Below are 23,297 nucleotides of genomic sequence, written 5' to 3'. Positions count from 1 at the left end.
TGGTTAATAAACGTCTGTGATAACCATGATTTTTATTTGTGAAAATGTTTTCATTATAAGATTGTCTAATAAAATTATTCTACGCTAATAACACCATGACATTCATCACCATGACTTTGAAAACCCTGTTGGTATTTTTGGAAAAAAGAAATTCAACCTGTCCAAATCATAGTCTGAAACATACAAGTTCACATTTCCACTAGTCAACGCCATTAGCGCAAACGTTCAATAAATAGTACGAGCCAATCAACACCTCGGAAAGTCCCCTCGAGAGTTCGAAAGGGGCGTTTCCATGTGACGTTAATGTTATTTATGGGAAGCGGGGAGTTTCACGCCACGCCTCTCTGCATGAAGAATCTTTGAAAACGTATTTAAGCAAGTTCAACCACAAAGTTCATTCTTACTGCACAAGAAGAGCACATTTTATCGTTTTAACGGGACGAGGCGTGGACATGGCCTATCATAACCAGTACAGACCACCTCAATATAACAGCACAACGCCGGATCAGGGCTTTTTATGGAATATATTTCAGAGGTAGGTGAAAACATGACCACCGATTCCGCATTTGAACGCCTGTCGGTTTGACAAGCACAGCAGGAACAAGCTTGTTGCATGCCACGTACGAGGAGACACGGCATATGTTTGGAAACTTTAATATTCCCCGGAGTAATTTTAGCGAGTCTTTGTCGCATTTCGATGGCAGAAATGGTTTTGTTTTCGAGCTGACAGCACTCTTGTCTGAATTTCATTTTCAAGCGTTGCCATTTAATAAGTTTTGTTTTGTTCTTGCAAACTGAATCCAACTACAAATGTTAAGTATATCTCTAATTAGCCTCAGCCGTAAGATACAATCTTAATGCCTCACATAGCTACTGTACATATTGTTTTTATTTAAATTGCATTCACATACATGTCAGTGTCGGCTGAGTGATTTGGTTTTGTGTAAACGAGTCGCTTGCTTTGATTGTAATGAATTCTGCAGAGGATTGACTCTTGCTTTCATGTATAACATTGAATAGGGTGGTTTCGGAATGCACGCAAGCTGAGAAACGCAACGCGCGAATGTCCTTCCTTCAATAGTATCCAGCTGCAGACCCGCAGCACCACCAGTTTCAGAACACCAGCGCCAGAACCTGAAGTGAGGGGCGGAGCTTACGTTCGAAACCGAGTAGCGCCACCTAACGTTTTGAAGAGTACTTTGCTTTTATTACTAACGAAACATCATACTTTATACGTATGTTATAATGATTCTTTAAGGTACAGTACAATAAGCACTTTAAAACATTGATCTTGTTTAATATAATTGTATATAGTTATCCGTTTCATTGTATTATGAGAGTTACTTCCTGATCATGATGGTGAAAAAAAATGCTTGAAACTTATGGGCATTTTATATAAAATATACTTTATTTCACAAGAACATGTGCAGCATGCATTTTTCTTTATGTAAAATAAAACATGTCAAAAAACTAAAAAAGAGAGAAAATTCAGCATAATTTTAAAAGAAACAATAAAAATATATACAACAAATGACCAATTCACCCCTAGGCCCATTTTATCATGACAATCCTGTATAAATTAAACTTAAAATGTATCAAATGAGGAATTCACTCTCAGGCCCATTTTGTCCTTACATTCTTGCTAAAATAACTCCATGTCATCCCTGAACACAAAATGAAATAGAAAGGGCTCACTGGAAGCTTCTGACTGTTCCAGGAGATTGTTGCGGGCCTTTTCCTTGTGGTCTTCATTCATTCGAAATGTCTCTACAAGAGATGAAAGCACCACACAATAATCTCAACGTAAAAAAACCCATCAACTATAAGGTAACATTAACTCACAAACAATGCATATAACAGAGGAACGTGGAACAAACACTTTAACACCTTCACAAGATGTCTTCAAAACTTTTAATACAGTAAAGTATGACAACATATTCAAGCTTCATTAAGATGATAAAGTTATGCACAAATTAAATATTTAGCAGATAAACGCTGAACTTAATATATGCTTTTTCACAACATGATGTCAAAAACGTTACACAACTCACCATGCTCTCCGTCATGCTTGTCTCATTGTCAATAACTCCGCCCCTCACTTCAGGTTCTGGCGCTGGGGTTCTGAAACTGGGGTTCTGAAACTGGTGGTGCTGCGGGTCTGCAGCTGGATACGTCTCCCTTCCTTCACCTCTGACACTCACCTGCTGGCGATGCCAATCAGAATATGGGGACACAACTCATGTTTTTTGGTGGTGTGTTAAGATCCAAGAATTTTGGTTGAGGGTTCAGAGTTTTATGTTTGACGTATTGGGCGCTCAAATTTCATTTTGCCCCAGACTCTGTATTTTAGGTGATGCAGTGGTCATTAATATAGGGGATAAACACATGAAAAATTGGGTCCTTGCCAGTGTTATGATCGGCAGACATATTGTTCTATTCCCTCATTTCAAGAGTGGTGCACAGAGATGGAAAGGGTGGCAGCATTTGAGGAAATGTCATGTAGAAGGCTGGGAAACTTAGATTTATTTGATAGGAATTAGGAAACAGCTATTTGGCCTTCTTGGAGGGCTCTCAGGGGGCAGTGGAGAGATTAGTTTAAAATGTGTGACCACAGGGATTTTTGTTTGGGGGCAGGGTGGGGTTGGGGATTGGGAGGGGTAATGATGGGGGTTAAATGTTGATTCTGTGAATATATGTTTTTCTTTTCTTTGCCAATTCTGTGAATCAATAAAACATGCTAATCAGGAATAAAAAAATTGAATTATTTTTGTATTACAATGATTGTTTTCATTTTCCATTTGTTATATAATTAAATATATGTTAAATATCATGTACTAATTTATATTTATGTATAGAACGCAAAAAGTTGTCATTCAGCTGATGCTTAGCTATATCCAAAGTGCTTGACATTTCACATTACAGGAACAGTCCTCGTGAAGCAACCTGAGATTAGATGTTTAGTTTAAAGCAAGTGCACAATGGTTATAGCATCTGGACCACTTCTTTTTTCAGTACACCTCACCACTCTGCACAACAACTAGGCCTATAGCTGCATAGAGTAATAAATAAATATAGTGTAATATGGCAAGACAGAGTGCTTAAGATTGCCATTTGACAAGTTTATAACGTTTTTGGAAGGAAAAAAAAACATGGAAATTGCCCATATTTCTGTTGCCCAGTCTTTTTGTATGTCACTGTTACTCCCTCTGTATTTGTTTTTTCCCGCAGGGATATATGAAGGTTTAAGTTCTGATTTTCTCAATCAAAAAGCTTATCAGAATTCCCTCCTAAATAAAGAGTGATTTAAGTTAACGGTTGATTCAGAATTCCTTGTGTCAATAGGAGTCACAAGTTCAAACACTGGCTGCTTGGGTAGGGTCTTGCTGCACAAATTAGCCAACAAGACATTCCTTTCACAGCTTACTGTGGTTATGGACTAGTCACTAGACTAAACTGTCAAGGTTTTTGGGGTCAGAATTATTGAGGAGGCCTCTCTTATGCCAGTCACAACAGTTTTTCTGTGGTCCCCCTATGTTTTTTTTTCATCAGCCTGGAATTACTGTGTTTTTGTTTGTATGCTAAGGCATGTCTGTGTCATTGGAATGTTGCTTCTTGTTAATTTCTTAATAGTAGAACCCAGGATTTAGTACAAATCTGCTTCTACTGTAAGCTTTCTCTTACAAATTAGAACAAAGAATGTGTTATTTCCACATGGAAAAACATTCCCTGCAAAATCAAAACAGAATGGTTGTTATGGAAACATGTGTTCTTTTTATGATTCATGGAATATGCGTAATGGAAAAGACATTTCTGCCAATGGCAGAAATACTCAACCCACTCTTTGTATGGCAAAATTTTGCTCCTGTAAGTCATTGCTGAAATACCACAACTGAAAATGTCTGCATGGGGCTGTGACTTTGTAACATGAATGAATGAAATAATGAAGGAACAAATGAACAGAGAGAAGATTGCCCTCCTAGGACACTTTTTTTTAATATGTCTTCTTTAAACTATTAAATTAAAATTATTTTAAATGTACATACATTTAACTTGGTATTATATAAACATTTTGTTAAAGTGTATGGCTGTAATGTGGAGAATACAAGCTTATTTTTCCACTACAAGCTTTTACTTCCACTTTCATTTGATCAGGCCCACATCCTATTTTGTGGCTCACTCTGCTTTTATTGCCATTCAGTCAGTTCACTATATAATTTTAACATGAATTATACATTATTTGCATTATTAGCAACTCATCAATATATATTTTTTTCTATTTCCTCCAGGGTAGATAAAGACAGGAGCGGGGCAATATCAGACACAGAGCTTCAGCAGGCATTATCAAATGGTATGTTTATTTTTTTCTTAACTTTCCATATAATTTATTTTTCTTTTATTCTTTTCTTTTTTATTAGCATCCCCCTTTCTCCCAATTTGGAATGCCCAATTCCCACTACTTAGTAGGTCCTCGTTGTGGCGCGGTTACTCCCCTCAATCCGGATGGTGGAGGACAAGTCTGTGTTGCCTCTGCTTCTGAAACGGTCAATTCACGCATCTTATCACTTGGCTCGCTGTGCATGACACCGCGGAGACTCGCAGCATGCGGAGGCTCATGCTACTCTCTGCGATCCACACACAATTTACCATGCGCCCCATTGAGAGCGAGAACCCCTAATCGTGACCACGAGGAGGTTACCCCAATGTGACTCTACCCTCCCTAACAGCCAGGCCAATTTGGTTGGTTAGGACGCTGAGCTACCCAGGCCCTGATTTTCTTTCATTCTTATTTATTTGTCACTATCACATTTGCTACATTTATTTTTAGCAAAGGGCATGGTAAAGCTTTTCCATCACTAGAGCTTTTATCTCACTACAGATAATATCAAATAGAGGTTTTACCGATTCATCTCTGCTGATCGTTGCTTTTTGGAACTCTCAAATTAGCAAAAATCGACACAGATAGTTTCGATATTTTTGTTTTTTTAGTTAGTTTATTGCTCTTTTACCAAAACCCTTCATCTGGTGTGTATATATATATATATATATATATATATATATATATATATATATATATATATATATATGGGTAGTTGACGTGACGTGGCTTTTTCACCGTCACAGAAGAAAAAAATAAATGATTTCACATTTTCATCATTTAGAATACTGTAAATGGTTAAACATTTTCTTGTTTTACATGAATTTGTTGTTTTAATATCAGAGTTATTTTTAATTTTTTTATAACTTTGAGCCAAATCTCAAAATCGTCCTATGGTGTGACGGTAGACAAAATTATTTCATAAATATGAACTTTTATAAATAAAGAAAATAATGTTTAAAAATCTTAATGGACACTCCTAGCATAATTGTGCAAGTGTCTATTTCACTAAGTGGTCATCACTTTTGCTATACATACATTTTTTAAAGTGTAGGAATTTCATAAAGTTTGTCACAGAAAAAATGTCCTTTGGTGTTATGCAATAACCTGATATTAAGTTGGGCAATATCATGGACAACTACATTTATTTGAAAGAAACCATTCAAGGTCATGTGACTGAATACCCCTATGAAGCCCATGAGCAGTGCACATGGTAAGTATTTCTCTCAGAATTGTTCAAATATTTAACTATGTTTTCAGACCACTGAAGTTGTTAAGTTTTTTTGTCCTTTGGTGTGACACCCCTAAATTAATTTTTTTAATTCAAATTTGTATTTTTAAAAGCAGGACTATATAATATTATGCAAATGTATCATGCCAATTGCTAATGACAGTTCAGCTAGCATTAGCATGGTTATTAACATGCCACAAAAGCTCAAATGTCCTTTGGTGTGACAGGAAATGTCCTTTGGTGTGACACTTTGGCCTGTCACACCATAGGACACAGATGTCACACAATAGGACAAGACCTCCTTAAGAAGCTATTAAAACAAATAGATAAAGTTTGTTAACATACTTTTCATTCTTTTTTGACCAGTTTTGATGATTTTAAATTCAATAATGACTTACATTTGAATGTTTATTGCCATTTTTTGGAGACTACATAAAATTTTCTGAAGTGTTACTAAAACAACTATAATGTATAAGGTAACAACTATAAACAAATATAAAGTACATAAATACAGTGCTACTACTTATAATGCTACTTAACTTTTTTAGAACAGAAAGAACTGAGGGAGAGATGAGTGCAAAAGAGAGGACCAGACAGTATAGGGAGCGAATTAAAAAGGATCCACAGAGAAAGGATGCGATCCTAAGAGAACAATGGAGAAAGTAAATCAAACTGAAATGTTGCCATATACATCTTAAAATAATTCAGGGATCTTGCTGAGTGACTGAATGACTGCTTATTATTCAGTATCAGAATAGACCTGTGTGAGGTTCAGGTTCAAAATTACATAATAAGCTTGTTATTACAGAATAATAAACTATATTGTGTTTTATAAGAAATTAATAAGTAAGTGGTTACATTTGTAGGGAAAACACAGTAGGTCATGAGTTCATAATTAAGTATACATTACATTAATTTCTCTGTTGATCCATTAATCTATATTCTATCATTATTTCAAACAGATAACATGCACTCACCTAAAGGATTATTAGGAACACCTGTTCAATTTCTCATTAATGCAATTATCTAATCAACCAATCACATGGCAGTTGCTTCAATGCATTTAGGGATGTGGTCCTGGTCAAGACAATCTCCTGAACTCCAAACTGAATGTCAGAATGGAAAAGAAAGGTGATTTAAGCAATTTTGAGCGTGGCATGGTTGTTGGTGCCAGACGGGCCGGTCTGAGTATTTCACAATCTGCTCAGTTACTGGGATTTTCACGCACAACCATTTCTAGGGTTTACAAAGAATGGCGTGAAAAGTAAAAAACATCCAGTATGCGGCAGTCCTGTGGGCGAAAATGCCTTGTTGATGCTAGAGGTCAGAGGAGAATGGGCCGACTGATTCAAGCTGATAGAAGAGCAACTTTGCCTGAAATAACCACTCGTTACAACCGAGGTATGCAGCAAAGCATTTGTGAAGCCACAACACGCACAACCTTGAGGCGGATGGGCTACAACAGCAGAAGACCCCACCGGGTACCACTCATCTCCACTACAAATAGGAAAAAGAGGCTACAATTTGCAAGAGCTCACCAAAATTGGACAGTTGAAGACTGGAAAAATGTTGCCTGGTCTGATGAGTCTCGATTTCTGTTGAGACATTCAGATGGTAGAGTCAGAATTTGGCGTAAACAGAATGAGAACATGGATCCATCATGCCTTGTTACCACTGTGCAGGCTGGTGGTGGTGGTGTAATGATGTGGGGGATGTTTTCTTGGCACACTTTAGGCCCCTTAGTGCCAATTGGGCATCGTTTAAATGCCACGGCCTACCTGAGCATTGTTTCTGACCATGTCCATCCCTTTATAGCCACCATGTACCCATCCTCTGATGGCTACTTCCAGCAGGATAATGCACCATGTCACAAAGCTCGAATCATTTCAAATTGGTTTCTTGAACATGACAATGAGTTCACTGTACAAAAATGGCCCCCACAGTCACCAGATCTCAACCCAATAGAGCATCTTTGGGATGTGGTGGAACGGGACCTTCGTGCCCTGGATGTGCATCCCACAAATCTCCATCAACTGCAAGATGCTATCCTATCAATATGGGCCAAGATTTCTAAAGAATGCTTTCAGCACCTAGTTGAATCAATGCCACGTAGAATTAAGGCAGTTCTGAAGGCGAAAGGGGGTCAAACACAGTATTAGTATGGTGTTCCTAATAATCCTTTAGGTGAGTGTATGTTAAATCACTACTCAAAACAGCCGAACACACTCGTGCACGGAGACTGAGAGGAGAAATAAATTAGATATATGTTAAATCACTACCTATAATAAGATATTATAAGCATCAATGCTTTCTTATTGATGGAACTATAAGTATCAAAGTTACTTTTGGTGTGATATGTTTTGCACAGTTTATATTGCTGAAAAATAAAAACAAATGTCCTCCTTTATAATTGTTACAATAAACACTATATATGCTGACTCATTATGCAATGACTATCTTTGTCCTTTGGTGTGACGTTTTGTCCTATGGTGTGACAAACATAAAACAACAGAAAAATATACTTATTTTAAAATATGTTTTAAAAAAAGAGTCAAGTTTGACATTAGGGGAGTTACAATAATATCTCCTCTTAGATGGGTACAATTTCAAACAGTTTTGTAAGGTTGGCGAAAAAGTTTTATTGACATTTGTAGGGAAAAGTTTATCAAGTTCATCTATTCATGGTGAAAATTATTCTAATTTGTACTTTCATGTAAAATAAATAGCACTTTAATAAAAAAATGTTTGAATAATGTGAACAATTCTCTCAAGTATTTTTTTTTATGTTATTGAATATATTTTCTTAGTACTTTTTAAATGTCACACCATAGGACACATTTACAGTACTGTTGAGTGAAAACGTGAAAAAAAATATGTGAAGTCATTGACAAAATGAGTGACCACTACTATTTTCTGAAACTACAGTTTTCATACTCCATAAATATATGTATTTTTTCTTAAAAAGTTATGTTTTCCAAAAAAAAGTACTTTTTCTTGGCCATTTGTCAACTACCCAAATATGAGATTACTAAAAGCTTAATTTGGTGAATATTTACATATAGAGCATTGTAACACAGCCAAGACTCTTTAACTATCACTGTTTATGGACTAATTCACGATTATTAATGTGTAATATGATTAAAAAAGATACATATTACAGTTGACATGCGATTGCTGATGAATTATTGCTCATAGAGTATTTATTAGCCTTAAGAGAATGTTTACTTTATAGTGCTTCTATTGTAATACATTGTAGATGATCGTAAGTGTGCATGTTTTGTTTCCCTTGTGTGTGCTGATAGCACAGACTTTTCAAAGGGGTCCCTGGTGTAATTTGGGCTTGTTTATAATTAAAACTCCCACATTATGCACCAAAACTTATTTTTTTTTTTCTCTCTTCTGGTTATTACTTATTTTGGTTGCATGACAAACACATCTAGAATTTTTTAAATTTTTGACTCTCACATGTTTGTCTGTCACAGTTTGGAAAGACTACACATTTTTTTAAACATTTAATACATTGTTTTTACAATCGGTTATCAGCCTTTTACACAACCTTAGTTATCGGTATCACAAAATCCACTGTGGGTTGACCCTTTAAAATCAGACTCTGTTGTTACAAACAGGATGTGTTTTTTTGTACAAACAGCATCCGTTTTCCTGTAGCAGTCACCTGATGATTCAGGCCTACTCCCCACTTTTATTTGTGGCAGCATGATTTAGCTAAATTGCAATTTACTTGCACCACATCAATATTACCAAATGGAAAGATTTTTTCACACTTGTTTTATTTTAATAATATTTTAAAGTAGGATTTCAATGCGTATGGTATTTGTTACACCGCTGTCTGGAATGCTTGATTCTGATCGGTCAATTGCCATCACGTCATTTTGCTGTCAAAAGTTTTGTGTAATGACCGCTAAACAATATAATTGGCTGTTGTCACAGGTATACAATGTCTTACTTGGCTCTGCTAGTTTCATGTCTCTTGTATAACTCTGTAATCTCTTTCTTCTCACATAATAAAATAATTGAATCTTAAATCATTATTTCATGTCCATTTATTTATTTGTGAAGTAACCGTGTAATAAGCAGGACGAGTACAGTCAGCCGATCAATATCACAAAGTAAATACTTTCAGGGTAATTCAAGACCTAATACTGTATTTTGCAATGATGGCCAGCTATTTATTTATATATTTGAGTCTTCCCCACACAAAGGAAAATGCCCACATGTTGTTGAAAATGTCTGGTTAAATGATGTTTAATGATGTCAAATCTCTCAAAAGTCAGTTATAAGATGTCCTTGATACCAAAGTGGGTCAGAGTTCCTTCACACCTACCAGAGGCTGTTATCTGCTCTGAGCAGTAATGCTGGTGAGGTGATCATCTCAATGAGCTGCAGTATTAGCAGGAATCTGTTATCATTCTTGAGAGCTGGCTGTGTGAGTTTATGCTGAACGGTTCAGCGATTTCAGTGCCTGTTCCTGTCAGCCCTGCTGCAGTGCATTGTTGTGCTATAGCACATAGACCAATGTCACACTCTTTACTTGTCAGAAGTGTGGTGCCATGATGTATAGAACTGCAAAGTTGTAGTAGTCATGATATCCTGAAGAAGGGCGACTGGGGCAATGTAATATCAGTGTAGTGCTTTGTTGTTACATTTGGAAACAGACATTGCATGTATTGTATGTCTCCGTGGTAACACACTCAACAAGCCACATGACCAGATGTGTGGGTTGACGTCTCAGATGTGGAGGCAACTGAGATTCGAGTCACTACGCCACCATGAGGACTTGGAGTCCATTGGGAATTGGGCATTCCAAATTGAAAAAGTAAAATAAAAAATAAAACAATTAAATTAAATTTTCAACGGACCGTTTTCACAACATTCTCCATTTTAAAGCATTACTACAGACCAGTACTGCACCTGCTGGACATCTGTTAGAAGGTAAAAGTGTTGCAAAGCTCAAGAGCTTATAGATTTTAATTTTAGTACGTGTACAGTAACTATTTGTACAAGCAAGTAATAAACTTTATGCAAGTAAACATTTCCTTTTGCTTTGTTCCATGTATTGTGTGTCCAAAGAAGAGATCCAACTAATTTACAGTTAGTTGGTGATCAAAAAGATAAAAAGAAACCATAATTCTAATCATACATTGCTCAGACGATGGAAAACAACTCTGCAACATCTCTCTCGTTAATGTGCGCGGTGTAAACATTTGCTTGCGGAGCTGCTGGTTCTCTTACAGAAACAGTAACATTTTAGCGATTTGTAATAGATATCAAAGTAAACTCAATGTAACTCACACAAGTGCATATAAAGAAACAAGTTAAAATATAGCCTTTTGTTCATTGTTAGTTCATTATACCTAATGCATTAACTAATGTTAACAAATGGAACCTTTTTGTAAAGTGTTACCACATGAACAATACCTCAAATGGGTTGTTGAGGAAAGGCCAGCTATTACTTAAGGCGATACATTTTTGCTTTGCAGATGACAAAACATTTGAAAATATCTCGTAGATTAACACTGAATGTGGGACCCAAGGCATTGGGACCAGAATATTATAGACCCTTGCGGTTGGAATTTTTTGGCTCGGGCCTGTTAGAAACCACTCAAAGCACTCTAGTAATCAAATAGTGTGCAACAGTCGGGTTCTAGAAGAAGAAATCTCATACATTTTTTTCCATAGGGGAATTGATTTTTTTTTTAATAACTTTAACAATAAACATTTAAAGAGAGATGAGCTCTGAGGTTGTAAATGATGGTATATGCTTATGTTGAAGCCATCAGTCTACATTATTTCAACTTAATTTCTAAAATCACATTTAATAGCTAATTTTGTGCCGAATACTATATTACCCATGATCCTGTCTAGAAATATCCACCAATCAGAATAGAATGCACAAAAAGTGCTCAGCAGCGATGGCCCACTGCCATGATGCACTGCAAATTACATAATTGAGTAGGGTTGGGAACTGGGTTCAGAACTGGTTTCATTCTTTAAAAAATACCGGAATCTACTGATCTTCATGACTTTCGGTTCCGTTAACGGTTCTCCTGTGTGCAATTTTCCACCGATGCAACTGGAAGACCATCCTAAATATATATATATATATATATATATATATATATATATATATATATATATATATATATAGATAAATATATATATATATATATATATATATATATATATATATATATATATATATATATATATATATATATATATATATATGAATATAATGCCAATATTAGTTATTTATGTGCATTGCAAGTCATAGTTTAAAATAAAAACCAATTAAGTGTTAAGGGCCAGTGTTAAAACAAAGATTTTGAATGAAATGTAAGATTTATGCCTTTGAAGTCCATCCTGGATTAACTGCAGAAGTTCACAGATGCATTGTCCTTTGTTAGTTGGCTGAAGGCTTTTGTTGGCAATTAATTGATAGCCTATGTATTCCATTTTAAGAGTGTAGTCCAAGGTTAAGCAGGCAGAGATCAGTTAGGTGCATCGCAGTTCAACTGATAGGTCATTTCGGTGAAGTCTATCCTAAGTTCAGGCAGTGGCATATGAAGTATCCCATGTATTATGGTTTGAGTTGGCATCAGTTCATCCTCTGAAGTCCATCGTAATCGACTGAAGTGATGTCTAGTTGGCACCGGCTGCATTCAGTCATCATCACTCAGAAACACTTAACATTGGAGTCCAACACTAAGCAGGAACGGAGCTGGATCTGGCCGGCTAGAGTATAGAAACAAATTGAATAATATTAGCGTTGATGCCATTCAATGTTTTGCAGAGTTATATATCATGATAAATGTTTCTGGTTCCGGCAGACCTTACTAAAGCAGCCTAATGGTGAGTTGATTGATAAATTAGGTGTATGCCTGTCTAAATAGAGGAGTCTTTAGTCTAGACTTAAAATTAGTGAATGTGTCTGCGTCCTGAACTCTGTTAGGGAGACTATTCCATTGTTTAGGAGCCAAATAAGAAAAGGATCTACCTCCCTTTTATGGATTTTGATATTCTAGGAACTATTAACAGGCCATAATTTTGCAGTCGTAATGAACGTGATGGAATATAGTGTGGTAGAAGATCACCTAAGTACTGCGGAGCTAGAAGCTTCAAAGCTTTGTATGTAGTTAGCAAAATGTTAAAATTAATAAGAAATTTAAGAGGTAGCCACTGTAACATCGATAAAATGGGGCTAAATTGATCATATTCCTTGGTTCTAGTCAGCACTTTGGCTGCTGCATTTTGAACCAATTTAATTTTATTTATTGAACTTGCAGGACATCCTCCCAGTAATGCATTACAATAATCTACTTTTGAGGTCATGAACGCATTAATTCATTTTTCAGCATGTTTCGTAACTTGGCAATATTTCTGAAGTGAAAGAAAATTTTTTAAACATTTGAAATGTGATTTTCAAAGGACAGATTGATATCAAATATAACACCTATGTTCTTAGCTGTAGAAGACGATGTAACAGTACATCCATAGAGAGTCCAATTATATTTTAGTGGCTTATTTTTATAGGTTTTTGGTCCAATAATTAGAACCTCTATTTTGGCAGAATTGAGTATAAGGACATTTCTGGCCATACAATCTTTGATTTTACTGATACACTGCTAATTTGGAGAAATTTGAAATTTCATAGGGTTTCGAAGAAATATAAAGATGGGTATCATCGGCATAACAGTGGAAACTTATTCCATGATTCCTAATAATATCTCCCAGGGGAAGCATATAAAAGGAGAAAATCAGAGGCCCAAAAACTGATCCCTGTGGCACTCCATAACTTTTTGTTGGATTTGAAGATTCATCATTTACAAAGTGGTAGCAGTCTGCTAAATGGGACCAAAACCATTCTAATGCAAGTGTACAAATGCCAACATAATTCTCAAGCCTATTCAAGAGAATTACATGATCTATGGTGTTGAAGGCAGCACGAAGATCTAAAAGCACTAGAAGAGAAATGCAGCCGTGATCAGATGAGAAGAGTAAGTCTTTTGTAACTCTGATAAGTGCAGTCTCTGTACTGTGAGGCCTAAATCCTGACTGAAATTGTTCATATACTATTTTTCTGTAGATAATGAACATAGTTGGGAGGACAATACCTTTTCTAGTATTTTCAACAAACGATTTCAAATCTGTCTATAATTAGCCAGTTCTCCTGGATCAAGCTGTGGCTTAAGCAGTTTGATAACTGCCAGTTTCTTGGGACATGTACTAAGGAGAGCGAGGAGTTAATATTAAGAAGAGGTTCTGAAATTACAGGGAATACCTCTTTTAAGAGCTTAGTTGTTATTGGATCTAACATGCATGTTGTATCTTTTGAATTTTTATAAGTTATGTTAGCTCCTCGTGACCTTTGTCAGCAAAGGACTGAAGTTACTTGTGAGGAAAATTATGAGACACTGTTTTCTGAGTTACTGTGGCAGACGATTGCATAATTCTAAATTAATTTTTGATCAGTAAAGAAATTCATGAAGCCATTACTCTTGTGCTGCGATGGAATATCTGGTTCAGTTGATTTAGTCACAGTACTGAATAAACACCTTGGATTGTTGTGGTTATTGTATAAGAGTTTGCTAAAATATGCTGACCTGGCAGCTTTTAGTGCCTGTCTTTAGCTACAGACACTATCATTCCATGCACTGTGAAATACCTCTAATTTTGTATTCTTCCACTTGAGCTCCATTTTCCAAGCTGCTCTCTTGAGATCATGAATGTAATCGTACAACTGTGCAAGGCTTTTTTCTTTAACTTTCTTTAATCGAAGTGGGTGATAATATCAAGAGTGCTAGAGATTACTGTATTAATACTTTCTGTTATTACATTAAGTTCTTCTAGACTTTTTGGCTTATTGATTATGTGAGACAATTCTGGAAGTTTATTAGTGAAGCTATCTTTACCTGAACGACAGTGTAGTGTTGGTTGAGTTACACTAACTGATCGCAGCATACAAGTGATGAGGTAATGATTTGAGATGTAATCGCTCTGCTGCAGAATTTTTATAGTATCAACATCAACTCCATATGACAGAATTAAATCTAGCACATGATTATGGCAATGAGTTGGTCCTGTGGCATTTTGTCTGACTCCAAGAGAGTTGAGAATATCGATAAATGCTAAGTCCAATGTCCTAAAAGTCCTAATTTTCATTATTTTTGTGATTTCATTATTTTTTGGATTGTGATTCATTCCCTCATTGAAGTCCTCTACCATTGTATTTCTGTCCAGTTTTCAAATGCATGACTTATGTGCTTTAAGTAAAAGTCTGTAATGTTGTGATTCACTTCAGAGCTGGTTAGGTTGGTTTATGGCTTTTGAACTCTTTTATGGAGTATTTTATGAAATCACTATGGAAAAATGAATTGTAAAAATACTTCCGGAACCAAGATGGCTTAAGTTGATGTGCACTGACTGAGCCATTCAGAACAACTTAGCAATCACAGAGCAATGCCCTGGCAACCACACACAACTTTGTAGAATTGGGGTGGTAACCTAAGCATGGCTAAGTGCAAATTACATTTTCTTCAGAATTATTTCGTCTTATACATAATTAGAAGCATTCATGTTTACATCAACCCATAAAATGTTTGCTGGCTTTGATTAATGTAATATAATGTAAATTTACTTTCTGTAGTGCAAAAGGTGTGTTCTTTCCCAGCCCTGTCCATCTAGCCCTACTATTTTTCAGGGTGTAAGATTTTTCATGATCTTACTCTACAAGTAATCTACACTACTGTAAAAGTGCTTTCATTTCAACTCTGTCATTAAGCTAGCTCAACATATTTATGGTCTCTTCATTTTCACAGATGCTGCTCCAGACATTTGCTAGAGTGCTGTTGTTCACATAGATTTATATCAGAGGCCATTTTCAAAGGGATGGTGCTCTAGGGGAAGTGAAACCATGGCAGGGGTCAGCCATGATTTACAAATGAGTCTTAACCTTTCAGTAGAAACCGCACTCTGACCACAGTCGTGTTGTGTTATACTTTCACTAATGTGAACCGGATCATGGTGCATTTTATTTATTTAAAAAGTAGGTATAAAATATACATTTGGCCATAGTTGGCTTCATTTAAAGGACTATGTTGCCCTCGCTAATGTTTCTCAGATGTGGTTTGCTGCCTAAAGGAGAGCTTCAGGGATGTTTGTAGAGTTGCTTGTGGTGTTCAGGGCATTAGAGTTCAGATTGTCAAGAATGATTTAGTTAAACTTTTACATCTCGACGGACTAGAAGTATAGAGTGCCGTGACTTTGCATAAACATAGTATATAACCATTAAGTAAGACTACTCTCATTGTGTATTAGAAAAATATTATAAAAGGAAGGCCTTGTGTTAACATATGCAGTGATGTTGTATGTGGCAGACGCTGTGTAATTCTCTAGTGGGGTGATATGAACGTTGCTGATTTTCCATGATTCCCTCCCAGTATGGTCAGTTCAGTGACTGGAGCCAGTGTGCAGCACATAGGGGCATCTTTGTGCCTGATTCTCCACTGTGGAGACTGAACTAAACCTAAAACCTGCATCCACACGTCCTTGCCACTAGAAGGGATTCTCTCTCTTTCTCTATCTGAGATGGGAACACATTATTCACACGATGTTGGTGCTAGTCAGATGGTCAGGGTGACCTTGGTGGCTCAGGAAAAAAAAAAAGCAATGAGCCAAGATAGGCCATGTGTTACAGTGATTTTAACACAAGTGTTCTTAGCCACAACGCAAATTCCGCCTACCCATGGTAAAATCACTGTAAAGCACAGACTTGAGTGGCTTATTGTTAATATAAAATAATAGCTATTAATAATTAATAATAATTATTGCAAGTAATTGAGTTAGTAGTGTGAAGTAAATAGAGGTAAGTATTAGAATAATAAAGTAATAGAAACATAAATAGAGCCAAGGTGAAGTAATTTGTCTCATTAATATAGAATTGAATTTGATTTTAGTGTCAGAACCATCCGTCCGTATTATATGTAATTTGGGGCATGTGTAATAGATAAAAAAAAAAAAAAAACATTACATAACTTACATAACTTTTATTTTAAACCATTCTAGTTTCCATACTGTATTTTCTGTCCCAGTTCCACCAGAGAACTATGGAAGAGAATTCTGATTTCACCTGGATTGTCTGCTTCAAAAAGTAGTTCATCAACACCATCAGTCTTTCCTCTCCTCTCTCTTAGCGCGCGCATGCGCGTGTGCATGTGCGTGTGGCAGGCCATGACTCAGCATTGCATGGAAGAGTGATTTATTTTACAGCTATACATTTAAGTACTGTGTCTTTTGGTTTTGTTACCCACAGCACACCCACTGTGATGGGTAGGTCTCTAAAGATAAGCACACTGAAACAAATGATAGTGCTTTTCTTCAGTTGAAGCAGAAATGGAGGGCTCACTGTGCTGGGATCTGTGACTAGCCTATATAGACTATAGTGTGTGTTCTTCAGTGTCAGGAAAGGGTTCTGAAACGTACCGGAAACAAATTAGTTCTTGAAATGAAATTAGTACCTTATGTTATAAAAACAATGCCACTCCCTAGTAATCTCACTTCAGGGATTATAGGTATTATAAGGCATAAAACATAACTATAAATAAACAAAATGCAAAACATTACAGAGGACAAACAAAAAATTCAATACTTCAGACTGTCTCAACAATAACGTTAAATCGAAACTGACTTTAAAGGCATAGTTAACCTAACACAAAAATGAAAATTCTCTCATTTACTCACCCTCATGGCATCTCAGATGTGTATGACTTAATTCTGCTGAACACAAACAAAGATTTTTAGAAGAATATCTCTGCTCTGTAGGCCCATACAATGCAAGTGATTGGTGACCAGAACTTTGAAGCTCCAAAAAGCTCATAAAGGCAGTATAGTATTTCATAAGACTCTAGTGGTTAATTCCATGTCTTCAGAAGCGATCCAATTGGTTTTGGATGAGAACAAACCAAAAAATTACTCCCTTTTTCCCTATAAATCTTGACATCAGCAGTCTCCTTGCCGATCATGATTTCATTCTCAAATACAGTTCTTTTAGTGCCATCTAGGGCACTGCACATGTGTCAAGCACTAGGAAGTGTAATCGAGCTTGAAAGCATGATCGAGCCTAGAGACAAAGTATGGATTACTTTTAGGCTGCCTTTATATGCTTTTTGGAGCTTTTAAAGTTTTGTTCACCATTCAATTGCAATGTTTGGACCAACAGAGCGGAGATATTATTCTAAGTGTTTGGCAGAAGAAAGTAAGCCATACACATCTTGGATGGCATGAGGGTGAGAATTTTCATTTTTGGGTGAACTATCCCTTTAAGTCATCCTCCTTTCATTGTTATAAAACTTTTCATTAAATTGTAATACATTTCTCCTCCTTTGATACAGCTTTCCTTTTCATGTGATCAAGGCCACACATGTGGGGAAAATGTAATCAATATTTCCTATTTAGTCAATAGGAAAGTGTAAATTTATAAATATTTTATTTCAGAAGTGACTGGTATCAAGCTCTTTTTTAATTAATTTTTTTAAATCACTTTATATGGAAACTGAATTTAATCTATGCTGTTTCATCTTCAGGTACATGGACACCTTTCAACCCTGTGACTGTCAGATCAGTTATATGTGAGTCTTATTACATCATTACATGTCTTGCAGTCACAAAACCACAGACATGCACAGCCTTTCTTTTGTTTGCTCCATAATGCTGTTTGTTTGTGTGCTCCATGGCAACCCAGAAAGTTTCCTATAGGACACTTTGCTAAGAAACATTCAGTTGTTTCAGATTAAACTGAAAGCATGTGGATGTCATTTAGTTTCAGTGGAAAGTGTCTCAAAATATGAAAAGAGTTTCTCTTAAGCAACAGAAATCACCAGAGCTTTCCTTGAAAATTGTTGTCAATAATAATTGACTGTGTGCATTGATTCTTAAATTCTGAATAAGGTGATCACTTTCAGCTCTTTTAAAAGAGATAGACATGAGCTGGTTAAGAGCACCATAGTAGTCCATATGTGATCTTTATGAAAGACTTGAATTTGTTGTCTATAACAGGGAGTTTTTATTTAATTTTCTCTAGCTGATTCCTCTGAGGACTTCCCAATGATTCTAACAATCTCACTTACATGAGTCATTGAGTCCCATGGCAGTGCTTTAAGTGAAAATAGTTATTTGTAAGATTTCTGTTAGAAAACACTGAGAATAAAATTCACTAAGAATGAATTTTGCCCGTTGATAGCATAGTGTGTGAAAATAAACTATCTGTGATGCTTGAGCTCCCGATTCACTATTCCCAATCTGGTGGATCGTTTCTGAGTGCTACAGAAGTTGGAGTATACAGAAGACTTCTGCAGTCTGGCACACTTTTCTGGGATTTTACAGAACTGAAAACCCTAATAAGTTAATTTCATTCATTTGATTGAGTAAACTCATTTCCTCAATTTAATTGATTAATGAGGTCTTCCAAAAGTATTTAAGTTAAATTATCTTGGTGTTCAAGTAGAGTTAGTTAACTATTTCTAAGAAGACTTGACTCTTCTACTGTTGTTAATAATTTTAATTGAATTGATTACATTTTAGATCAAACAATAGCACAGCTCAAATAAAGTTGATAATTGATTTTGGGTCAGTCAATAAATAAACCTAATTCTCCACAGAAATGCATATATACCTGGACTTCAGCTGTACATGCACAAGGAGAACTGAGATAGTGTTAACAGGGTCTAACTTGCCCAACAGGGACACTGATGACTTAATGGTGGCATCACACGAAACAACTGTTTGCAACAAAACAACATAAATAATACAACAAAAGAGCTAAAACATCTATGAATTCTTAATATCAACTATTTAAATGCCCCCATATGTTCCCTCTGACAAAGGAATCAATTAAATAATTCAAGCATCAAGGGATTGTGGGTATTCCCCATAGGCTCAATTTTGTACTCAAAGATTGAGTTATTAACACTTAAATTCTTAAGTCTATGGATTTTTAAGATAAATTCAATGAACTTAAATATTTAAGTTATGAAGCCAAAACTTGACATTTCAAGTAATACCTAATTAAGACAATTTGATATTTCCAGTAATGGCAACTTTAGGGTTCTGTGATCCGGGCACCTGATTCAAGTGATTTTAAAATGCCAAAAGTGTGCTTGACAACATTGTACGTCCAGATATATGGTATAATTTTATGATACATTACTGCTGCCTTGATCAATTAGAATAAACACAAACATCTTTTTTATATATATATATATATATATATATATATATATATAAACCCTGTTTACCGCCTGCTTTTCATGGGCGTTAATAGCGTGACGTTAATTATGGAAGTCAGTTTGAGAGTAAGACCCTTAAATAATCTATATAATAAGCATAGTTTATATAAAAAGCAGGTGTGTTGGCACTGAAAAGAATAACAATGACTCAATTTAAATACAGCGCTGTGCTGTTTCACCGCATTTAGTACCAGATTAAACTGTTTAGTAAACGATTTTTGAGGGGCGACCTCATTCTTTTTAAAGCCAGAGCAACACTTTATGGGGCATTTGCACAATGCTAAGCCCAGTTAACCTGCCTAAATCATGTTGTTGAACATGGTAAACTAGGTGAGCGTTTATGATTTGAAATGAGCTCACCGTTTACAACGACACTGGAAAAAAAACAAAGGCTTAAAATCAATCCTCAAGAGAGCGCATACTTTCTATTACTGTAAATGCTAAATTGTGACCAGACATTCCCTAAATGGTTCCTTCTCTTTTCAGCTATGTTTGATAGAGAGAACAAAGGTGGGGTCAACTTCAACGAATTTGCCGGCGTTTGGAAGTACATCACAGACTGGCAGAACATCTTCCGCACCTACGACAGGGACAACTCAGGGTTTATCGACAAGACCGAGCTCAAACAGGCCCTCACCAGCTTTGGTGAGTTTGTAATGCTTCTTACTGACTGCTACAAATGGAGGTGATGAAGTGATGGATGCAATCACTGGGGAAAATACTGAAGGAATGAGAAACAGGTGCTCTGATGGACAAAACCAAAAAGGAGAAGGACAAATAAACAGATTGGCAAATAAATTACGGAAAATCTTATTATTATTATCACTTTAACCCTTCTCTCTTTGCACAGGTTATCGTCTTTCAGATCAGTTCTACAACACACTGATAGAGAAATTTGACTGTCAGAAGAGAGGTCAGGTGGCTTTTGATGACTTCATTCAGTGCTGTATTGTACTACAGGTAATGATCTATGTTAGAAATATTAAAAGTGGCTGTACTTTGGTGCCAAGTTGATAATTCAATAAAAAAAGATGTATCCATGCCAATTTTTCTGGTGTTTTCTGCTGGGTCACTTGCCTCTTAATATTTAGGAAATGTTTAAAATCATGGAAATGTGAGTTTATTATGACACAGCGGTGCTTGCCTTTTTGTTTTAACAGAGGTTAACTGACGTGTTCCGGCGATATGACACAGACCAGGATGGCTGGATCCAGGTGTCCTATGAGCAGTATCTTTCAATGGTTTTCAACGTGGTATAGCACAACTCAAGCATGCCTGCACACTCATGTGCCAAACACCAAAAGTCCCTCCCCCTTTAAGTCTTGCAGCAGAGACTACACAGCACTACAATCTACAGGAGGGTGCGGGGAGGGAATCTGTTTGTCTGACATATCATAGTCATGTCATATTTTTCTATATGATGTTAACCATATTATTATTGTAAGAATCTATTGAATATCACTCTCTCTTTAAGGAATGTCTGCATTGTGAAAAACACATCAAGACTCAGCTGCATGTTTTCAGATAAACCTCCTTATTGTCAAAGCATTAACTAATGTTTCTTTTTGTTTGGCTGAATTCATGTTTACAAAGAAATACTGTGAGAACAGGTTATGTTTAGCCATTATAAGATCCTTTTTTGGATTGACTGTCAGCTCTTCCATATATTTGTAAAGAATTATATTTTTAATCTGCACAGTAACGTGACAAATTCAACCTTTAATTTTAGGAAGGAGGTACAAATGGTACAAATGCTTTTGTATGCCTTTTTCATGCATGATGCCTTACAACTGTTAAAATAACTAATTGATAGTTGTTTTATTAAAAACTGGAAAATGTATAAAATCTTTGCATTTTTTTAGAATCATTCATTTGTTTTTGCTTCTCTTAAAGAATGGCATAGATATGTACGACTGATGGACCTGATTTACAGCAGAGATGAACATTAAGGACAGGGTATATAAACCTACCAAACCTCTGATAGTATACAAAGCTACGTATCGTAACTGTTGAATTTAAGGAACAAATATTCATTTATTTTGACGTTTAGATAAAAGTTGTTTTGAATGGGTTTGTTCTCTTCTTTATTTGTAGCTCAAATCTGCCCCCTGGTGGGTACTTTAGTGCAGTGTATGCATTGGCTTTTCAAAAACATATCTGTCCCAGCAATCGATTTAAACATTTTAAATGTATTATTTAAACATAACATCAAAACAACATATTTTAGATTTTTTTCCCCCATCAATGCCTTCAAAGAAAATGTCTAGATAACAAAATATCTAAATAAAAAAGCAGGGAATGTAGAAAAAAATTGTATGAGAAAAAGTCTTCTAATTTAAGTGTGGGTATTTTTGTTGGACATCATTAGACATCAAATAGTCTGGGGATTTCCAAACTTTTTGATGCCAAGGACCTCACTTGATGACCCTGTTCTAAAATAAATAAAGGTCACTACATATTATTGTATTTGAAGCCCAAAGGGGGGAAAAAAGTGAAGTGTGATATTATAAAGACAATTTGAATAATTAGCTTTTATATAGAAGCCAAAAGAAACTATTAAGGTATTATCTGTAGGAATGCACCGATGTATAGGCCAATAATTGACCAAAGTACAACCATTGGCTATAACCATCGATATAAACCGGCAATATGAACCACAATTTTTTTATTTGTATTGATTTGAAAATGGCAATATAAAAACAAATGTATAATGTATTTATTTGTTACGTAATTTTTTGTGTAATATAAAAAAATACTGACCAAAATAAATAAATCCGAAAAGTAATGCATGTCAAATACTGTGTAATAATTAATCTAATCAATTTGTAATGTTCTATCATAAAATGCAAAAACAAAACAAAAGTGCAAAAATGTTTTGGAAGCAAAATAACCTCCCCAACCTTCATAAATGGGCATATTGTTTTGAAAATGTATTTCTTTCATTTTGGCTCTTAAAATTTTGGCCTGTGATGTTTTTAAAAGATCCAGCCCATGTTCAATGAAAATGATTTATTGTTAAAACAGTAAAATAGATTTAGTGCCTCTTTGTAAAGTTAAATACATTATTCATAAGCAAACTGGCAAAAAAAAAAAAAGGTATGTAGCTTTTTGTTCAAATTGGTAATGTAACGCCCCAAAAATGTTCATATTGGTGCATCTCTAATTATCTGGACAATATTGAGCCTATTGTGTAGTATGTGTACAGCTTATCTTTTATTTATTTTTTATGATTAAACCTGAAGAGAAACATTTTGATTAAATTGAAATGGCAATAATGTCTAATTCCGTAAATAATTTTTTTATATGAAATTTTCCCCGAACCCCCTCGCAGCCCCTTGGGGGTCCCTAGACCGCAGTTTGAAAACCCCCAAAATAGCCAATACACAATTAT

At 35.6% G+C, this 23,297-nt stretch overlaps 1 protein-coding gene across 1 annotated transcript; it reads left to right on the top strand.

Moving 5' to 3' along the window:
* The first annotated feature begins 348 nt into the window (after positions 1–348).
* On the top strand, positions 349–21,864 carry LOC127635355 (programmed cell death protein 6-like). The gene is made up of 6 exons (XM_052115325.1): positions 349–535; positions 4,287–4,348; positions 18,206–18,250; positions 20,393–20,551; positions 20,757–20,866; positions 21,067–21,864. The coding sequence occupies exons 1-6, from the start codon at positions 453–455 to the stop codon at positions 21,163–21,165; spliced, it is 558 nt and encodes a 185-aa protein (XP_051971285.1). The 5' UTR covers positions 349–452; the 3' UTR covers positions 21,166–21,864.
* Positions 21,865–23,297: the final 1,433 nt, after the last annotated feature.

The sequence above is a fragment of the Xyrauchen texanus genome, chromosome 42 (genome assembly GCF_025860055.1).
Source record: "Xyrauchen texanus isolate HMW12.3.18 chromosome 42, RBS_HiC_50CHRs, whole genome shotgun sequence".
Taxonomy (NCBI): Eukaryota; Metazoa; Chordata; class Actinopteri; order Cypriniformes; family Catostomidae; genus Xyrauchen; species Xyrauchen texanus.
The sequence above is the reverse complement of the archived record's forward strand: the minus strand, read 5'-3'. Positions and strand labels throughout refer to the sequence as shown.